The sequence below is a fragment of the Notothenia rossii genome (assembly GCF_949606895.1).
Source record: "Notothenia rossii genome assembly, chromosome: 2".
In the NCBI taxonomy this organism is placed as follows: Eukaryota; Metazoa; Chordata; class Actinopteri; order Perciformes; family Nototheniidae; genus Notothenia; species Notothenia rossii.
The window spans coordinates 12,649,234-12,670,576 of record NC_136904.1 but is presented as its reverse complement, the minus strand read 5'-3'; the positions used below and the strand labels follow the sequence as shown (position 1 = coordinate 12,670,576).

General features: G+C 42.6%; 2 protein-coding genes across 3 annotated transcripts; one reads left to right on the top strand and one right to left on the bottom strand.

Moving 5' to 3' along the window:
• Window positions 1-928: 928 nt before the first annotated feature.
• On the top strand, window positions 929-10,737 carry LOC307030662 (uncharacterized protein). Of its 2 annotated transcripts, none has more exons than XM_079667218.1 (7): window positions 929-1,126; window positions 2,029-2,151; window positions 2,473-2,580; window positions 2,839-2,895; window positions 3,138-3,287; window positions 9,466-9,579; window positions 9,723-10,737. In XM_079667218.1, exons 2-7 carry the CDS (start codon window positions 2,029-2,031, stop codon window positions 9,768-9,770), a joined length of 600 nt encoding a protein of 199 aa, XP_079523344.1. In that variant the 5' UTR covers window positions 929-1,126; the 3' UTR covers window positions 9,771-10,737. The 2 variants fall into 2 exon arrangements, with proteins under 2 accessions (XP_079523344.1, XP_079523343.1); XM_079667217.1 differs by having other exon boundaries at window positions 930-1,126; window positions 2,017-2,151.
• A 148-nt stretch (window positions 10,738-10,885) lies between these two features.
• On the bottom strand, window positions 10,886-18,435 carry LOC307030661 (uncharacterized protein). The gene is made up of 3 exons (XM_079667216.1): window positions 18,302-18,435; window positions 15,898-16,037; window positions 10,886-15,762 (listed from the first exon to the last, which is right to left on the bottom strand). The coding sequence occupies exons 1-3, from the start codon at window positions 18,305-18,307 to the stop codon at window positions 13,113-13,115; spliced, it is 2,796 nt and encodes a 931-aa protein (XP_079523342.1). The 5' UTR covers window positions 18,308-18,435; the 3' UTR covers window positions 10,886-13,112.
• Between the last annotated feature and the right edge of the window lie 2,908 nt (window positions 18,436-21,343).

Sequence of the window (21,343 nt, the reverse complement as noted above, 5' to 3'; positions counted from 1 at the left end):
GTTTTGATTGTAATGTCTCCTGTCTTTTCCCACCCCCCACTTCTTCTTTTCCTTCTCTGTTCTTTTTATTTCCCTTTAATGGTTGGAGCTGGACGAAAGCACACAGCTGTGGCAGATTTTGAAATACAGGAAACCACTTCTCCTTTTTTTTTTCCTTCTCTCCCTTAAACTATTTCATCACATTCCTTTCGCTTCTCCATTTCAGGCCCCTAATGACCCTATGTGAACCGAGCCCCCCCCCATCAGTGTAAGGAAGTTCGGATCCTTTTTAGGATTCAACCATTTTGTTGCATGTTAATTTTGTTGGTTCTTTTTGTTTCTTCAACAAAACAATAAACCACATTCCTAGTGATGTTTACTCTAGGAAACAGCATGTCAAAATTCCTCCAATAACTGTTAACTTCTTACATTAGCATTACAGATACATTGAGTTTGTGTGTAAAAGTAAACACTAAATTGACATAAAATAAGAGACTTCTCTCCCAACAAAAAGTACAGCATCAGTTATTTTAGCAACAGTATTGTAGTGCAGGGTAAACACACGTTTACTTTGTTTTTGTCAGAATTGAGTAACCTACAAACACTTCTCGAGGCGTCCAATTTTCATGTGTGGATAGACTAAGAAGATAAGGAAAAGTTCACTCAACTGCATAATCATGTATTTGTCTCACCCTAAGGTCTTCGGGCCAGAGTCAAAGACCTCTGTCGGCTCTGGGAAATACTTCTTAGTCTTGTGATCTGTTCACAAGATACTGATCTGCCTTTATTATGCAATAGCTTAGCTTAGAAAAAATGGAAGGGACAACATAGTAATTGTTTACAATGTTTTTTAGTTGAACCACACTGAAATGACCAATCAACCTAGATTTGTGATTTTCTTTTTGAATGGTGTCAGTTAAGAAAGTTAATCTTATAAATGATAAATGAAATAAATCTTGATATAGGGCATTGAACAACTAAACTCTTAGTCATGAGTTAAAACAAGCCCATCTGACAGGGGAATGTTCTTGTTCAAAATGAACCAATCTTCCACCACTCCCCTTTACGCTGATCCAGATGTGAACACGATGTGCATCTTTACAAGAGCCAGCACTGAGCTGCACAACCGACCAAAGGACGACACAAGGTCTGACTACTTTTGTTCTCAAGTATATCTTTTGTTTCTAACAGTTTTGATGGGATTTGACACTTTGACATCGCATTACTTTTAACTCTTACTTTTCAATCTCTGCAACTTCAGCGGCAACGTTTTCCTTGGCAGTCTACTCAGTGCATGATTGCTTGTTGTCAACATCAGGATTTATGACTTGTTGATGTTTGCGAATGTCAGTTGGCTTCAATCCCAAACATTTTACAGACTTGTTTTGCTGTTGCGTCATTAACTCAGTAGGTTTTTTTTCCGTGGAAACTACATTCTTGATCTGGAGAGTTAATTTGTATTATTTAGTCCATTTTAAAGTTGAACATGACAGATATTTCATGAGAATCAGCCATTATATGTTCTGCTGTCAGAGCTTCATAGAGGCCATTGTGGCATGTTAAATTAATACCATGTGTGAGTACACTGTGATGTTGACATTCAGTGTAGAATGTACTGCACACAAACATTTTGTTCTACTTTTTGTGGAAAGAGGAAGAAATCATTTCAACCTAAAAAGGCCGACATAAATATATTTTAAAATGTAAATAAAACATTTAAATAACCATCCTCGTTGATTCAGAATTGAGAACTTGGTTTGCTGGTTCCTATGATAAGTACAAAATATAGTGTGTCAATATTTTGTGAAAGAAACACACATTTCAGCTATGCTTATCAAGTGACGAAAACAAGTGTTTGTAAATCTTAGATTTATAACACTTACATCTTGACAAAAAAGGATAAACTGAAACTTTACAAAGTACGTTTGTGAGGGAGGGCAAATCTATTATCAGCATTTTCCCAAAGCATGGATAAGAACCAGAACAAACTTGTCCATCATAATTGATATCTGTAAAGATTTTCACTCATTCTCTAAGTTTGTCCGTAAGATGTCTGTGGAGCTGTTTCCTGTGAGTGAACCAGGAGGAACTAATGCAGGTCTTCAAAGCACCACAGTGGGGGGCAGCAAACCTTTACACCGCTTCATTAAGAGGCAACCAAAGACTGTTGGCGTGAGAGACACACACACACACACACACACACACACACACACACACACACACACAGACACAGACACAGACACACACACACACACACACACACACACACACACACACACACACACACACACACACACACACACACACACACACACACACACACACACACACACACACACACACACACTCCCTAATGCTCACAATATGCTCTGTCAAATATTTCTATACACAAGTACTGTCCAAAGGACTAACATTTGAGGGTCACTACTTATGCTAAAACAGATCAAAATAAAACAGGGGTCATGCTTGAAGTTGTTTTTTATTCTCTCTTAGATCATAATGCTGGTCTTGGGCTTGTCCTTCTTCAATGTTTCCATCACAACCACACAAGAATACTCCATATGGACAGCCATCCCGCCTGGCTTCATTCTGGGAACACTGGTTTGTAGCAAGATAAGAGATCTAATCGATGAAGGGCTTTATGGATTCCTTTACTGATGAAGCAAACTAGTAAAACAAAGAAACCAGCAATTATTGACATTTCTTTAAGAATTGATCACAGGCTGAGAGTAATTTGTATTCACTTTAATATTTAAGGCTCGAAAATAAGCTTTGTCTTAGTTTTCTAATTCAAATCAAATGCATATCCTTAAAGAGATGGAAAATAAAATATGTATTTTTTTGTTTTCTTTCTTGTAGTTCGTCATATGTGGGACTCTGTATATTGTGACAGAGCACATTCCAACCAAGAAAACAGTAAGATGTATTTTGTATTTTTAAACAAAACAGAACTTTCTATTTTCCTGTGCCTATACAAAATATAACAGACAAATGATATTGACCCCAAAAATGCTTAGAAAGATCATTTATATCTGATATGGTAGTCTTTTTGAACGATTAATAAGAATTGATTTCATTGATTTTCCTTCATGTTGTCCATATACTGCCAACATTTGTTTCTTCCTCCTCTTTCTCCCTCTGGTTTTGTTTATATGCAGGTAACCATATCGCTGGCTCTCAGTATTGTGAGCATACTGGTGGCGTGTTGGACTACCCTGCACGTTGTGCCCACGATAGTTAGCACCTACGACCACAGACACTACCAGTATAACCACGACATTGATACATATTCAAGTTCACCTTTTGCGGTAATTATTATTTTTGTCATTATTGGTAGTTTTGAATATTGGGGTGTCCTTTTTTTATCTGAATTTTAAGGCAATTATTGACATTACTTTGAAAAAGGAATCAAAATTAGCACTAAAATTAAAATGAACACGAGGCCTACATTTATATTGCTATCAACCATATTTGGTTTGAAAACATCGAATTAAGTGCTTGGTTGAAACCAGTTGAGGGGAACGTGTTTGAAGCCCGCTGCACCTTTTGCAAAAACAAATTAGCGTTTGTCTTGCTAATGTAGCGTTAGCTAGTGCAGCAGCGGCTAGATCCCCTCCTGGGTTTTAGGCGGAGAAGTGACGTAATCTGCCACCCAGGACAAGAAACGAGCATATTAAATGTATTTGTGTTTCCAGGTATAACATTTAAGTTATAACAACAATCATCATTTGGGGATTGATTTCATTATGGTATTTGAGTTTCTTTCAGATTAACTTTTGTATTTGATGTTGCAATTTAATTTCTCCAAGAGAGACACAAATCACTAAAAGATCTGGTGGATTTCTGACCAGTATTTATATGTCCTAAATGTTCTTTGGATTTTATCCACAAATGCAACACAAATAAGAACTATAGGTTACTTGCGTAACCCCAGTTCTCAGAGTAACATGAAGTGAGGTGTCTCACTATGGGATGCGCCTCAACGCGTATGCAAACAGAAGCATCAATCTCATTACGCCAATCCTGATTGGCTGGTGATCTTGACGTTTACGTCAGGGAATCCACCCACAATTTAAGTAGCTTGCGCTACGACGCAGCGTCAATCAAAAATAAGCACCTATTCTCGCTTCGCCTTAGCAAGAAGGCCGTCTGGTGAGACATCTCACTTCATGTTACTCTGAGAACTGGGGTTAAGTAAGTAACCTATAGTTCTCATTCATAACACTCCGTTTGATGTCTCACTATGGGATATTGAAAGTCCCGTATTGCTAGATATGCTTATCTCGAAAATCACCAAAACAACCAAAACTTAACAGGTAGAACCCTGTCTCAACACGGGGCCCAGCACTGCGCGGGCCACACTTGGAGCAGAGACATCTAGCCTGTAAAAGCGGACAAAAGTGAGCGGTGAGGACCAGCTCGCTGCTGCACAAATGTCTTGGATGGAAACACCCTTGAACAAAGCCCAGGATGTAGCCAGTCCACGAGTAGAATGAGCATGCACGCCCGTTGGTGCCTGCAAACCCTGACTCGTATAAGCCAGAGCAATCGCTTCCACAATCCAGTGGGAGAGCCGTTGCCTGGTAACGGGCTTGCCCTTCTGAGGGTTAGCCCAGGATAGAGAGTTGGTCATTGCAACAAAACTCTTTTGACCTGTCCATATAGGTACGTAAAGCACGAACTGGACACAGCGAATTCGGCCACCGTTCCTCAGAGGAACACAGCGGCGGAGGAAATGCCACAATGTCAATGGGGGTACACGAGCCAACCACCTTAGGTATAAAGGCAGGGTTGGGCTTCAGCAACACCTTCGTTTGCCCCGGGGCAAACTGAGTGCATGAAGGATGTACAGAGAGCGCATGAATGTCACTGACTCGCTTGGCAGATGCCAGAGCCAGTAACAGCATTGTCTTCAGTGAAAGGTGTTTCATGTCAGCTTCTTCCAGGGGTTCAAATGGAGGTCGAGTGAGCTCATCTTAAACCACTGCCAAGTCCCATAAGGGCACCAGTGACCTGGAAACAGGGAGGAGCCTACGAGCCCCTTTCATAAAACGGCAGGCAAAAGGATGTTGGCTAGCCGTCTTTCCCTCAAAGCCCACATGGCATGCAGCAATAGCAGCCAGGTACACTTTGATCATAGAAAAAGCTCTGTGTTTATCAATTAGGTCCTGTAGAAATGATAGAATCACCCCGACAGGACATTGAAAAGAGATGTGTCCTTTTTGAAGGCAGCACTTCTCAAACACCCTCCACTTACAGTCATAGAGGGACCTGGTGGAGGAAGCTCTTGCACTCTGAATAGTGTTTATCACCTTCTGAGGGAGACCCAGTGTATTCAGGTTATACCACTCACAGGCCAGGCCCATAGTGCCATGCGCTCTGGGTGTGGGTGAAAGATTGTCCCCCCCCGCCTTAGACAGTGTCCCTGCGTAGTGGGAGCTGCCACGGCTGCCTGCACAGCAGCTGATATATCTCCGCAAGCCAGTACATTGCAGGCCAGTGCGGAGCTATCAGGATCAGTGTGTGGCATTGTTCCCTCACTCTGGCCAGAGTTGGGGATATCAGAGCCAGGGGTGGGAACGCGTACAGAAGGACCGGAGGCCAAACGTGCGCGAGCGCGTCCACGCGTAACGGTGCGTTTAAATCGTGCATTGAAAAGAACAGCTGACATAGAGCATTTTCTTTTGATGCGAACAGATCTACCGCGGCTCGGCCGTAACGCACCCACAGCTGACTCACAACCATTGGATGTAGAGTCCAGTCTGCATATAGTGGTGCACCTCTGGACAGCAGATCTGCCCCGAGGTTCATCACACCCGGTACGTGCGTCGCTCTCAGAGAGAGGAGACGTCCGCAGCTCCATAAGAGCAGTTTGCGTGCCAGCATGTGTAACTGGAGAGAACGCAAACCCCCTTGGCGGTTTATATACGATATTGTGGTCGTGTCGTCTGTCCTCACGAGGACATGATGTCCTCTGAGAAAAGGCAGAAAGCGTTTTAGGGTGAGGAACACCGCTAAAAGCTCCAGATAATTTATGTGTGACCGTTGGAGGTCTCTGCTCCAGAGACCCCTCACAGGTCGACCTTCGTATATACCTCCCCAGCCCGTCAGACATGTGTCTGTGGTGACCACCTTCCGCGATAGGACAGCACCCATTGGCACGCCCCGTACTAGAAAAAAGTCGGGTGTAGCCAGTGGCGCAGTGCCATTACGCATTTCATAGTGACCATCACTCTCCGCGCGTCATGACGCGTCCCAGTCGTACCACCAGGATGGCTGACGCCATGAGCCCCAGTAACCGCAGACATGATCTGAAGAGAACATATTTGCGTAGCCGGAAATGAGCGAGGCAAGCTCTGAAGGCTTTCACTCTTTCTGCTGACAGGCGGGCTGTAAAAGGCACCGAATTCAGGCGTAGACCTAGGAAGAGTACAGTCTGGGCTGTGGACAACATGTTCTTTTCTGTGTTTATTACGAAACCCAGATCGAGCAGGTGTTTTACGAGGACATTCGTCTGCGTAATAGCCTTTTGCTCCGACTGTGCGAGAAGCAGCCAGTCGTCCAGATAATTTGCCAAGCGAATACCCTGTTGCCTTACCGGGGCTATTGCGGCTTCCGTACAGCGTACAAACACTCGCGGGTTGAGAGACAGACCGAAGGGAAGGACTCTGTACTCGTAACAGACACCCTGAAAGGCGAACCTGAGATATTTCCTGTGTGGGTAATATACTGGGATGTGGAAATACACATCTTTCAGGTCGACTGATGTGAACCAGTCGTTCTGGCGCCCAAGACGCAACAGAGACGTGTGAGTGAACACGGTGGTACCCCAGGTTGACAACCCCGGCCGACACTGCGCATGCGCGTGGCGGTGGTGCCTTCACAATCCCGTCTAATATCCGCCTTTTGAGAGAGGCCGTAGCCGCTCTCAAAAGACGGGTAGACGACAGACTGTTTATTGTTTTTCTTTTCATTTTTATTGACTGCGCCCTTGGCTTTAAGCCTGGAAACGACAGTGGAAAATGATTTATTAGGAAACAATAATGATGACATACATGTGCTTGTGTGACTTAAACAGCCAGCGGAACTTGCTGTCTTTGATGTTAAGTCCATTTCCCTTATGGCGCGAACTTGAGGATGACGTTCTGGCATCACTCGAGGCGGCGGGAAGATGGGGGCATGGTGGCACCCTGAAAACACATGAGCATCTAACACTGGAACGAGTTCTGGAGCTGGGGAACAGGGAACTTCCAGCTCTCCCGTCGAGGAGAGGAGAGGAGGCTGTCAGGCCGCCCGCTTCTTCTTCCTCGCCTAGTGGCTGAAAACCTGGGTCGGCTGTGCCTGAGCGGCAGCTGCCGGAACCGGAGATTTTCTTGGCCAGCTCATCCTCGCCTCGTGCCTGGGCTGGGGACCCGGGACGGGCTGTGGTCTCTGCTGCTTTGGTATCTTGAACCGGGCAGGACGTGAGGCAGCTTGAGTGAAGGCTTACCGCGGGACCGTTGAAGGTGGCGGCTGGACCCTTCAGGGGAGACAGAGTTGGAGAGCCTCGTCTTCCTTCTTTTTTGATTCGCATCTCAGCTGCATCGAAGCTAGAGCGGAGCCAAATATGCCCTCGGGAACAATAGGCATGTCCAGAACATCCTCTTTTTCCCGGTCTGGAAGGTTCGTCAGGTTGAGCCACCTGGCTCTCTCCTGTACCACCATAATTCCCAGTGCTTTGCCCGTGGCTTGGACTGCACAGCGCTGCACACGGAGGCAAATGTCCGTGATCGCTGCGATCTCGTCCCACACGGCAGGCTCAGGTTTGCTCGACAAGTCTTCGCAGAGCTCCGCCTGGTAGGCGGTCAGCAGCGAGGAGACGCTGAGTGCCCTGGCGGACAAAGCTGCATCTCCGGACAGACTGGAAGGTGCTGTCTCTTCGTCCTCGCTGCTTGGGGCAATTGCTTCCCCTCGTAGCGAGATCTGGAGGTCTCCTTGGCCACTTCAGCCCATGGGATGTCCAGCCTGGACGCAGCGCGTTGACACATGGCCTGCAAGTCCATACTTAGGCAGGGCGAAGCTGGTGTGCTTTCGCCCGGGAGAGCGGACATCGCTCCCGGCTTTGCAGCCTGAGCCGATGAAACGAAGATGTCATCCTCGTGCTCATCCGAGTCGGACAGGAGGAACTCAGAGGCATCCTCTTCTTCCTCCATATAGTCCAACTCCAGGACATCCTCCGCGGGTGGAACCATGGTGAGGTCCAGTTGGGAGTCCAGTTGGTCCAGCTTGACACAGCGCGGGGCTCCGCTCTCGCGGCTCTTGCCGCCACCGGACCCCAGCCTGACACGGCGCGGGGCTCCGGTTCAGCAGCTGCCGCTGTTATTGAGCCCCAGCCTGACACAGCGCGGGGCTCAATCTCTGCGGCGGACGCCACCATGTCTTGATTGCCGGCCGGCGAATCAGCGGACATGAGGGGGTCCTGTCCCGACAAGCTAGCTTGGCGTGCTAGCCGTCGGCGGAGGCTCTTAATGATGAAGTGGGCATAATGCCCGCACGAGCTGGGGTTATCGATAGCCTCCTGGGCGTGTTCCAGCCCGAGGCAGGACGAGCAGACCTGGTGTGAGTCTGTGCCTGAGATCTTAAACCCGCAGCCGCATAGCCGAGCCTCCGAGTCCCTGACTCCTCTGGTGTGAGGGAGAGAAGGGTCCATCTTTGTTCGCCGGGGTGTCGGCGTGGAGTGGACACGCTAGTAACAGGTACGTTACTGAGAAGAAAAAAAAAATCCAACCTTGTCGTTAATCCGAAAGGAAAAAGCGACGGTGTAGATTTTATTCTTTAAAGAATATTAACTGGTGTGTTAATACCTTTTGTTTTTATCTCCGTCTCCCCTGGTGTGAGAGAGAAAAGAGAACGTCCTCGCTACCGTGGTGTCGGTGTGGAGGGAAGAAAAGCTAGCAACAGGTATGTTACCAGCTTGAAGAAAAAATCCAACTTTACCGTAATTTCGAAAGAAAGAAACGGCGAGGCAGATTACAATATTAACCTGTGTGTTAATGCTTCTGTTTGCATACGCGTTGAGGCGCATCCCATAGTGAGACATTGAACGGAGTGTTATGAATGAGAACTGTAAGTTATTACTTAATAATCAAACCATTATTATTGAAATGTAAGTATATTTCACACATTTTAATGTTGTTATAGAGTATGATCTCATTATTCGTTAATGAACCTCATATTTGTGACAAGACATGCGTGAGCGGAACTCTCCTCTATTTAGGGTAAACGTTAAACTTTTAATACAAAAGTGGCCGACTTCTCATCCACGATTACGTCACTTCCGCTGCCTAAAACCCAGGAGGTATACGATCTAGCACTACACACACACATTTATATTGCTATAAATGTGTAAACATTTTAAGATTTAATGCATTTTAATCTGGTGCACATCCTTGATTCCGTTGTGTGTTTCTTTATGTGTTTCTCATGTGTGTACGTGTGCTTGTCCAGGAAATGGAACTGTCTGTGGAAGTAATCTTCCTGTTCTACAGTATTATGGGTGCAGTGACTTTGATAGTAATGTCATGTCTGGCCGTGTCCGCCCTGCGTTCCACAAAGAGTGAGGTAAAAAGAAAATACATTAGAAGTACTTTTGTACACATTACACACTGTGCTGAGAAAGTCTTACAATATTTAATGAGCCTAAACAGAATTGCCCCAACATGAGTAGGCCACTGTTACAGTTCTCTTCTTTCTCTTCTCTTTAGGCCATTATAGTGATGACTGCTGCACAGGCTGAAGCACCAGTGGAATAACAAGAATAAGAGGAACGTCTGAAGCAGGATAAATGTCAGAGAGAAGCAATAAGAACCGCACAATAGGATTTATGATTGCAAAATAGCATTTCTAATTATTTGTTGGCTATATAGAATGAAATACAGGCATGTGAGTATATTTATTGCCTTGTGGTGTTTATGTGATATATTACTGCTTCCACCAGCCTGTGAGCATTGTATTTCATTCGTTTGAACATTTGCCACCAGATTCAACAGGGTGATAGCATTGATGTTTTACTTTCACTGCTCAGGCAATTAACTGATACTAACTCTGGGTTCTGCCTGTCAGCACATTGTATTTGCACTTTTATGCCACAGGACAAAGGTCTGAGTCAAACCAATGTCTCTCTGATATGGTTAAAGAAAGTTTGTGTGGGCTGTTTTAGTTTCTCAAAAAACACATAAATCAATGTTCAATGTTTGCTCATTTGTACCACATTTGATATACTGTATCTAATTATCTTTATCAATGGTTTATAGATCATTTACTGATACTTCATGTATCAGTTGTATGCCATTATTTAGAACATATTTTGTGTTAAGAAGCTGTTATTCTTCTCCAACATGACTTTATATGCTTTGTATCCAAACATTTCAGCAATTCTAATAGTGTATATAAAAAAAAAAGACTCATCATATTAGAACAAGTATTGCATACTTATCACTATTCAAGGTTTCTCACTCACAGAAGCAAACGTTTAAAAGTCTTTGATTGAAACCTTAATTCTTCATTAATGCTTAATCATTTTAGAGCCGCAGACATGACGGCTCAATAGAAAGTGAGTATTTGTTAATGGTTGGCAGCTATAGGATTGCATTGTTATCAGAGAGTAACACAAAGATATGTCGAGAGAGAGATTTTATTCAAACAACAACACAGTGGTAACATGTGAAAATGAAAATGTATGTCAACAACTCAAGCCATAAACATGTTGCCTCTTGTAAAGTGTTCTTTATTTTTTTATTATCTTAACACATCCCTTACAGAAGATTTTGGCATGAACAAGACAGAAGCTCCACAGAACCACAAGGCTGTCCTTGACGATGTTTCTCACAATGTCAGCTCATGTTTCAGCAGCAGCAGCAGCAGCAGCAGCAGCAGCAGCAGCAGCAGCAGCAGCAGCAGCAGCAGCACCAGCAGCAGCTTTAAGTACCCCCAGTCTGCACTTACAGAGGACAGCATGTAAGACATTTCACTCATAAATTAAGTTATATGAAGGCAAGTGTGATTCAAATCATAAATTGTCTGTACCCTTCCTGTGTAACTGTCACTTTAAGTTTGCTTAAAACACTTTAATTGTCATTTAAATGCTGGTTAATTTCACCAAAGAATATGAAAATCACTTTATATATGTTATATATATTATATATATATATGTTTTAAGAGTGTGTACACTAGGATTAGAAGCATAAACAATTATTAATGTCCGCATATCAGAAAATTTGTATTTCACAGTTTAAATACAGAATAAATTAACACATAAAACATACATGCCATTACATAAAACGTTCATAATGTTGCAACGACATTAGATAGTGTATGTAGCTTTTTTGTAAAACCAAACACCATTTATCATAAAGACACATTCATCACGATCATGATGAAATATATGAACAGTAATAATCCCTTCTGTATTACACACACTTTGGCTCCCATGAAACAAAGGTTAAAAGGACCTGCATAAAATGCAAAATCTGAAGGAGAATTAGGTAATAATGTTATTTTGCTTCGATTATCAAGCCATTGCATTCTTTCCAAAAACAATAGTCTGACATCCTCCACTTGGTTTAAACAGGGAGTATGAGTTACATTCAAGACACATGTGACACAATAACAAAAGGCTTTGTAACTTTTCAACCTGTCATACAGAAGTAAGTTATAAAGAAATAGTAGGAAACAAAACCTCATGATTAATTACAACGTAGTGCAATGTAAATACACACACTTTTGAACTCAAAGTCAAATGTAATGTAAATCTGATAAATAATTAGCATTGACAAAGGATAAAAAGTTGACAAAAACAGGATAACATTTTGTAAACTATTGTAATCACATGCACTACCACCCACCCACCCACCCACCCACCCACACACACACACACACACACACACACACACACACACACACACACACACACACACACACACACACACACACACACACACACACACACACACACACACACACACACACACACACACACACACACACATACACACACACACACACACACACACACACACACACACACACACACACACACACATTGCAGAGAAATTGCTCTGTACCTGCTATGGTCACAATCTAGCAGCTAACTTTGGGATATTGACAGTGTCATCATGAACAAACAAATAATTTTCTAACAGTTATGCATTGAAGATAACTTTTATGGGTCGGGATCACTAGCAGTCAAACATGAATGTACTGTCGCGGAATGTCACAGAAAAACCAATGTCAGATTATTCAGAAAGTATCAGAAGAAAGGCTCGATATATTTCCATGTATCAACTCAAAGTAAATTATACTTGGAAAAGAACTGATCTACACATCACTCCTGGGGCCAAACACGGGGCCTGTCTTTTATCGGCTGGTTATGAAAAAGGCAAGGCATGTCAGTCATGCGTTGGACGGCTACTCTTGTTCCATATTCAAGGGTGCTGATGCAGGGTTCTGATGTTGCTCAGCGAACATAGCCAGCTAACCATACACCCTTAGCTCTTCCAGACTGTGTTTTTTAAGTGTGTACTAAAAAATTATACACGGGACAGCAATTTTTTTCCTTGGTGTTTACTGTCTCTGGTCTGTCAGCTCTGCTCTGTGGGTATGTGTGGATGTGTGCCGGACACTGGCACTCGAAACACAAGATCAGAGGATATTAATGATCGTGTGACATTTTAGCAAAGGTGCTCATAAAATTAAAATAGAGTAAAAACTGGACACTCGATCTTAAACCTCTGGGTAGCCCTGCACTAAAGTGAAGGTGCTCCTCCATATTTACAAATGACTGATATTTACTGCATTTATCTGCTGGTTGAGATTGGTTGTTCTTCATAACATGACATGTTGTGTCAAAAAGTATTTTCAATTCCCCTTTTCCCATTACTTGGTATGGACAATGTTATTTCAATGCACATGACCACTGTTTACTCTCATTGTTAGCCTTTGGGGGGCAAAGATATCTATGAACTTTATTTTAATTTGTCCATCTAATTGCCTTCCATACATTTGCAAAATAAGTATAAGTATAGGCTCCATACAGGCCTACATACAGGAAAAGACATTTCACTTTTGAGGCCTGTCCTCTAAGAAGCAGGGTGCCTTCAAAAGTCACTCAGGATGACACAGCGCTGGTGAACACGCATGTGCTCTGTGACACGGTACTGGCGGGAAAAAGTCATAGGGCAGCAGGGGCAGGGGAAGGGCCGGACTCCAAGATGGCTCCGCACATGTCTGTTCAGTGAGCCGCGCTGACTGAAGGAGCGCTCGCACAGAGAGCACTGGAAAGGGTGCTGAACAGGGTTAGACACTCGAGCAGATATAGTTGTTGGCATACTGGCTGACCGGGAAGAAGGTATGCAGACAGACAAGATTGATGACATCGAGGCTTGCACAGAGTCTTGCACATTAGGAGGTGAGCAAATTGTCATGGCAGGAGTCTTGTTATCACAATCTTTATGTTTGGAAACCCTCTTCTCAACCGCAGATTTATGTATAACCTCAATCTTTGGCCTGCTTCGGTCTTTACCAACAGATTTACTTTTTTTGACACTTGTTTCTCCAGCCCAATATTTAGAGTCAACACCTGCTACAGATGTTGCTTCACTTAATTGCTCTCTATTATTCTTCCTAAACCCGTTTCCAAATGTTTCCTTTTGGCGTAATGGATTAGCAAATAGGAACTCGGCAGGTTTGGCGCTAATGTCCAGCAGTAGAATCTGGTCAGTAGTCCTTGTTGCAAAGTGCTGCCTCAGAGAACTGTAGCCTTGACCAGCAAAAGTCCCAGCCTTCTCCTCATCACTGGACGGGTATGAATGATCGGGATGGTGGGAGTGTTTGCGGCCAGAGTATTGGTGTGATAAGTGTCTTTCCTCCTCTGGTAGGCAGTGATACTCAAGGTGTCCACGGTATGAAGGCCCAACAACACTGTATGTTGGGTCAGACATGTTGTGAGCAGCAGGTATTGTTAAGGTGAAGGCCGGCTCTTTGATATCAATGCCTGGCATATTTTCTAGTTCTACAGATGTGGGACAATCAAAGCTGGAGAGACCGCCAGTGACATCATCCAAACATGATTGATGTGTCCGGGAGACAAGCTGAAGGACATTGTATCTCTTGTCCATCTTGGCTGTGTTTCTGTTGACTGTCTCATATTCTTCCTGACTGTGTTCCTCTTTCACGTCTTCCTGGGTACACACATCTTCCCAGAGGGAATCACTTCCTGTGTCTGAGTCCAGTGCAGGAAGTGGGGCTTTATTCCTCAGATCTCTTGACTGAATGGATTGTTCCTCTGCTGCATTGGCCATCCAGACATTTTGGTAATCAGAGCAATCCATTCGCTGATGTTTGGAGGGGAAATCCTCGAAAGTATCATACATTTTATACTTTAACCCTCTGGTGAAATTGCTGCAATCCATGTTCTGTGAATCATCCCTAATAAGTTTAATGTATTTTTTATTAACTGAAACACAATGAGCATGAGGATCATTAGGATCTGTAATGCTCATCTGTTCACTATTCTGTCCTGTTAAATTATATGAATTGCTAATGTTGTAATCCTGTTTGAGGGTGTCCGACTGATCTGAAGTTTCCTTGTAATCCCAACTCTGTGCCCCAATGTGGTCTTTATTGTTTATGTAAGCCTGATTCTGTGCCCCATGAAGATTTCCGTGTGTGGAGGTAATACCCTCATCGATGTTGTCACTGTCTGTGCTTCCTGACCGAGAGTAAGGGGCCCTGCTGGAGCCGGCTGAGGCTTGGGATACTAGATGGTAAGGGGGCATTGGTGTCTCTTCTTCCAGCTGTAGCATAGCTGCTCGACTGCTGTGACGGATAACAGGCACACACCCAGAGCATGGAGGTGGTGATGAGGAAGAGGATGATGAGGAGCACTTTGAGGGCGAAACGTTGTCCTTAAGATGGGCGGTTGAGAAATGAAGCAGGGGAGAGTGACGTATCTGAGTTGTGTCTTCTTTTGTGTTAGTTTGCGTGTCTTCTGCTTTACTTGGAAATGTCAAACACAGTCCCTGTTTCTTCTCTTTTCTGCTTGTCTCCTCCTCTTTCTCCTCAGAAGTGCAGAGTTTATTCGACCTCCTCCTGTCCTCAACTGTCCTCTCTAGCTCCCCATCTGTGCTCCCATGGCATGGCTGTGGCTTTACAGCGCCAGCTGAATGACCTGAATGAAACTGATCCTTTTGCACCTCGTTGTCGTTTCCTGACTCCCCAAGCACTTCAACTATGCAAGGGATACTTATAAACATATCCTGAGGTTCTTGTCTGCAGTTGCCTGTGTTGACACTGCTCTCAATGTTTTCAGATATACTATGACAGGTATTTACCTTCCTCAAAGAGCTTGTATTGTTTCTGCTACAGTGATTTGTATCATTTTTACTGCTACTTCTACTTGGATCTATGTCATTGCATGTGCCCACAATGGATGAATACGGATGATCCTCTGGCTGATACTTAATAAGGGTTCCAGTGGAGACATTTGCATTATCTCCGGCTTCTGCCTCAGTCCGTTGCCTAGCCTTTAGAGCCCCCTGCAGACCATCCATCTTAAGGTAGCAGGCAGCAGTGAGCAGGTTGTGATACTGGTGCTGGCTGCGAGAGTATGGCAGATCCCCGGTATAAATGAAGTCTAAAAGAAGTGGCAGTACGGAGTCAGACAGACACGGAGCCTGCAGTTCCACCAGGGCGCCAGTAGAGGACAAGATAGAAGCCAACACTGGACTAGAAGCTGCCAGGACACACCTGGGGGCACAAAGAATAAGGATTTATGTAATGCTGCATACAATCATGAACATCTGGACATATAACATCCAAAATAACATGAATTTATAATATGTTTTGCCATGATATATTTGTTTGTCTGTTCATGTTGCTCACCTGTGTGCCGGGTAGAGTTCACCCGGGTCCTGTTTTGGTCTGAGCACGACATCACAGAACTGACCTTGTTCTCTTTGGAGGTTCAGACTTGTTAACAGCGATGCTGTGTGGATACTGCCTCCCCAGGCACAGGGTGCCGCCTGCAGAGTACAGAGCGCAGTGGTTGTTGCAGCTTAGATGAAAACATTAAACAAGAGAATGGCACAGAAAAAGCTAAAAATAAGCTTGATTCTTTCATCGTGATAAAAACCTAGAGGACATTATTCAACTTCTGAAATCCTCCTCCTGCTGCCTTGATATTATTCCAACAGGATTTTTCAAAGATGTTTTTCCTTGCATGGCCTCAGATCTACTTCATATAGTAAACAAATCTCTTCACTCAGGTATTTTTCCACAGGCCCTGAAAACTGCAGTCATTAAACCGCTCTTAAAAAAGAATAATCTAGACGCTTCAGTAATGAACAATTACAGGCCCATATCAAACCTGCCATTTCTAGGTAAAATCATTGAAAAAGTAGTTTTTCAACAGTTGAGTAATTTCTTGCATTTAAATAACTGTTTCGATGTGTTCGAGTCAGGCTTTCGTCCAAACCACAGCACTGAGACTGCTCTTGTAAAGGTCTTCAATGACATCCACTTAAACACAGACAGTGGCAGAACTTCAGTGTTAGTATTAGATCTCAGTGCTGCGTTTGACACTGTTGACCACAACATATTACTCGACCGACTAGAAAACTGGGTGGGACTTTCTGCAACAGTTCTAAATTGGTTTGAATCCTACTTAAAGGACAGAAACAACTTTGTTTCTATAGGTAAATACACATCTGAGTTGACAAATATGACATGTGGGGTACCTCAAGGCTCCATCTTGGGGCCTCTTCTCTTTAACATCTACATGCTACCACTGGCTCAGATAATGAAAAATAACAAAATAAGTTACCATAGCTATGCGGATGACACACAAATGTACGTAACAATTTCACCAGGAGACTATTCTCCAATTCAAACACTGAGTACAGTAAGTGCATTGAACAAATCAATGACTGGATGTGTCAGAACTTTCTCCAATTAAACAAAGATAAAACTGAGGTAATGGTTTTTGGAGCCAAGTCAGAACGTTTAAAAGTTAGCGCTGAGCTTCAGTCTGCAATGCTCAAAACAACAGATAAAGCCAGAAATCTAGGTGTAGTCATGGACTCTGACCTGAGTTTCAACAGTCACATTCAAACAGTTACTAAATCAGCCTACTATCACCTAAAGAATATATCTAGGATAAAAAGACTAATGTCACAGCAGGATTTGGAAAAACTTGTCCATGCTTTTATCTTCAGTAGACTTGACTACTGTAATGGTGTCTTCACAGGTCTCACTAAAAAATCTATTAGAAAGCTGCAGCTAATTCAGAACGCTGCTGCTCGAGTCCTCACTAACACTAAGAAAGTGGATCACATCACTCCTGTTCTGAAGTCTTTACACTGGCTTCCTGTATGTCAAAGAATAGATTTCAAAATACTGCTGCTGGTTTATAAAGCTTTGAATGGTTTAGGCCCAAACTACATTTGTGACCTCCTACTAAATTATGAACCATCCAGATCTCTCAGGTCTTCAGGGACGGGTCAGCTTTCTGTCCCCAGAGTCAGAACTAAACATGGAGAAGCAGCGTTCAGTTATTATGCTCCAAATATCTGGAACAAACTCCCAGAAACCTGCAGTTCCGCTGCAACTCTTACTATTTTTAAATCCAGGCTGAAGACTTTTCTTTTTGTCGCTGCTTTTAATTGAACTATTCACATCTTAAACTGCACTGTAACTTTTATCCATGTATTTTTTCTTTTAATGTTTCTTTTATTATCTTTTCATTTTAATGATTTTAAATGCCATTTTCTTAATGTCTTTCATTTTTTGTAAAGCACTTTGAATTGCCTTGTGTTGAAAGGTGCTATATAAATAAACTTGCCTTGCCTTGCCTTGCCTTTCATGTGTTATGATGAGACTTAGTTTTTTCTCTGACTGCTTTACAGTCTCTGACTTCTCATGCAACACGGCGTGCCACTCACAGTTTAAACAGGTGTTAAGACTTTGGAAGGCACTGTATGATCCCACTTAAAGCCTTATGTTCTTATTTCTACCACATGAACAGAACTTGCTCACAACTTCTTGAACAAGCGCACTAGTAGTCTTTCAAAACACCTTAAATCACTTGGAGACATTCATTTTTTTAGGTTTTCAATAAGCATAACTTTAAATGAATGTTTACATTCGTATAATAAAGAACTAATTTCAAATATATATATTTCCCCCCAAAAAATCATGACAATTTATTGGCACACTTTTTAGTGAAAGTCAGATAAGTCATAAAAGTAATAAAGACATTTACACCAGGTGTAAATGAAGGTCTTCTTACCTGCATGTTATATGGGAAGAGGAGCAACAAACCTCCAGCAAAGCTCTCTGTGTGCTCTCAGCTATTGCTTGCAGTTGAAAGAGGGAAATAATCTCTATGGAGGCTATATACTCCCAGTCTACTATGCGCACACGGTCTCATTCGGAAAATAATCACACGCCTTTCATATTGGAAACTCAGTGTGACGCGGAGGGTCAGGTGCCGATAAGGAGTAATGGAGTGTAACGTCACAATCTCCATGACCCAATATGGAGGGGGACTGAGACCAGCACCCAGAAAACCAACAGGAAACCACAGAACTGTAGCACACAGAGCCATATTTCCAATCCCATCACGATTACATTACACAGAATATTACATAACAGTACATTTCATGTAGCTGACACTTTTATGAAAGCCACTTACAATTAGTGCAAAAACCCCCATAAAAATACAAACTCAGAACAACAAGAAAAATGCATATATTGCTTCTAGGAGGCCAGACCATTGTGATCACTGGTGCATTAGTATAAAATGAGCAAAACTATTTTTTTATATATATTTAATGGCCAATGTTGTTTTTTGTTAATAACAGGGAAGCGATTTTAAAAAAACATCCAAATTAATTTAGTTTTGAAAAAAAATAGAAACATAACAGAGCCTGTCATTCATAATAATAAAAAAGACTTAATTATCTTAGACAGCTTCCTGGTTTATCTCCTGCAGGGAGGTCAGAGGTCATGGTCAGTTTATCTGTAATACGCAGTGAGCTTGAACTTTAGATACATCAACCCACTGTTGACAAAGCATACAAAACTGAATCTGTTATCAAAGCTTTAAATTGTCAGCTTTGATTTACCACTGGAGTCTGCCACTGCATTGTTAGAGTTACACACACGCCATTGCGGATGCACTGAAGAAGAAATCTGTGATCCAAACACTTCTATGTTCTTTACTTCTACACAGGACACTCCTCCAGTGTCAGGACTTGAAGCCGGCCCCTGGCCTACGCTTTGTTGACAACTCCATACTTAGCCATTTCTCCACCCTTCCACACCATGTGCTTGTCACGCCTCTTAATCTCTACAGCGCTCTAATGTTACCACACCACGTTCGCTCTCCACTGCTCAGTAGTACATTTTCCTTGGCAACTGTGCAATGGAAATGCTACTGCAGCACACATCACATAGTGAACCATTACGCATTACGTTGCATATATATATACTGTGTATATATAACAAAATAATAACTCAGCACACAACTGACCTAATTTGGTACCAAATTAAAATGCTGTATCATTAAAATTAAATAATTTAAGAGACTCAACTCAATGTAATTCTAATGTTTAATACTGAAATGGAATAGAATTCACAACCACTATTTTTGCTTTATGTTGACCATAGTTGTAAATGCAACACACTATAGTGTTATCATTGTACTAGTATCTACTATAGTGCTTTAGCTATTTGAACATGTAGTGAGATGCTGGGTTATAATGTAGGTGGTAAAGAATACGTAATTTTACCGCAACATACAGGGTTTGATTTCTGCTGCTCCGCATGTGGATGTCACTGCCCACCCCTGTCCCTCAGTAAAACAAAAATAATATACTATTATTAAGCAATAATGACTGACACGCACACCCAAACACGTGTGATCAACAATGGTGGCTTTGAGTGACACCATTCATAGAGTGATATGTGACAAAGCTCACCTACTATACTGTACTAGTTGCACACCGAGGTGTGAGGTGTTATTTTCTTCAAGCATTACATCATAGGTCAGCCCTTACATTCAAATCTTATAAAATCCCAATGGGGACATTGTACAATCAGTACTTTGTATATCAAAGCACATGAGCTGACACTCAAGGTTATATTTAATTATATTTTATTATTGAAGCAACTGAAGCCAGCATTCTCTGGCACACACACACACACACACACACACACACACACACACACACACACACACACACACACACACACACACACACACACACACACACACATGCGCGCACACGCACACACACACACACACACACACACACGCACACACACGCACACACACACACACACACACACACACACACACACACACACACACACACACACACACACACACACACACACACACACACACACACACACACACACACACACACACACTCAATGTGTTTGATGTTGTTGAGTACTCCGAACATTCTGTATGACCTTCGAGAACAGCACAAGGGAATAGAAACACAAAATTAACTAGGGAGAAACATAACTAGAAGTCTTAAGTCAAGTAAGCATATATCTGTGTTTAGCGCACAGTATTATTAAAATGTATTTCTTTGATAGAAAAACTGAAATACTGGGAAAATTGAAATGTTGACCTAAGGATGGCACTAGAAGAGTAGTCAGGCAATTATTAGAGATGCAAATAACTATTTCTACAACAAAGTGTTGGTCATACACCCAAAAGATAAGGGATGGGCAGTGACATCCACATGCGGAGCAGCAGAAATCAAACCCTGTATGTTGCGGTAAAATTACGTATTCTTTACCACCTACATTATAACCCAGCATCTCACTACATGTTCAAATAGCTAAAGCACTATAGTAGATACTAGTACAATGATAACACTATAGTGTGTTGCATATCACTCTAACTATATTGTAGGTATTTGTAAAAATTAGGAGAACCTCAGAGTCATAAGATTCATCCCCTGGGCACCATGCATTTCTGTACCAATATGTCAAGGAAATATATTGTGCAATTAAACAGATGGACGAAAGGGACGAGCCAATTGATCACCAGAGCCATCCCTAGAAGCATGTATGATTAAAACGTATCCTAAAAGCCTTTATTTGATACATTTCAACTGGCTTTCTGAATTGAAACCCACAGTAAACATTGATGAAATGTCATGACAAAATAGTGTACCTTATTAGTCCTCAAAGATCATAAGATCCAATGCTAAAAATGGACAGATGGCACCTCGGATAGAAAATACACTGCATAGGATGCTAAAACAACTACGTCAACACATCGTGCTATACCCAGCTGACTAGATACTCT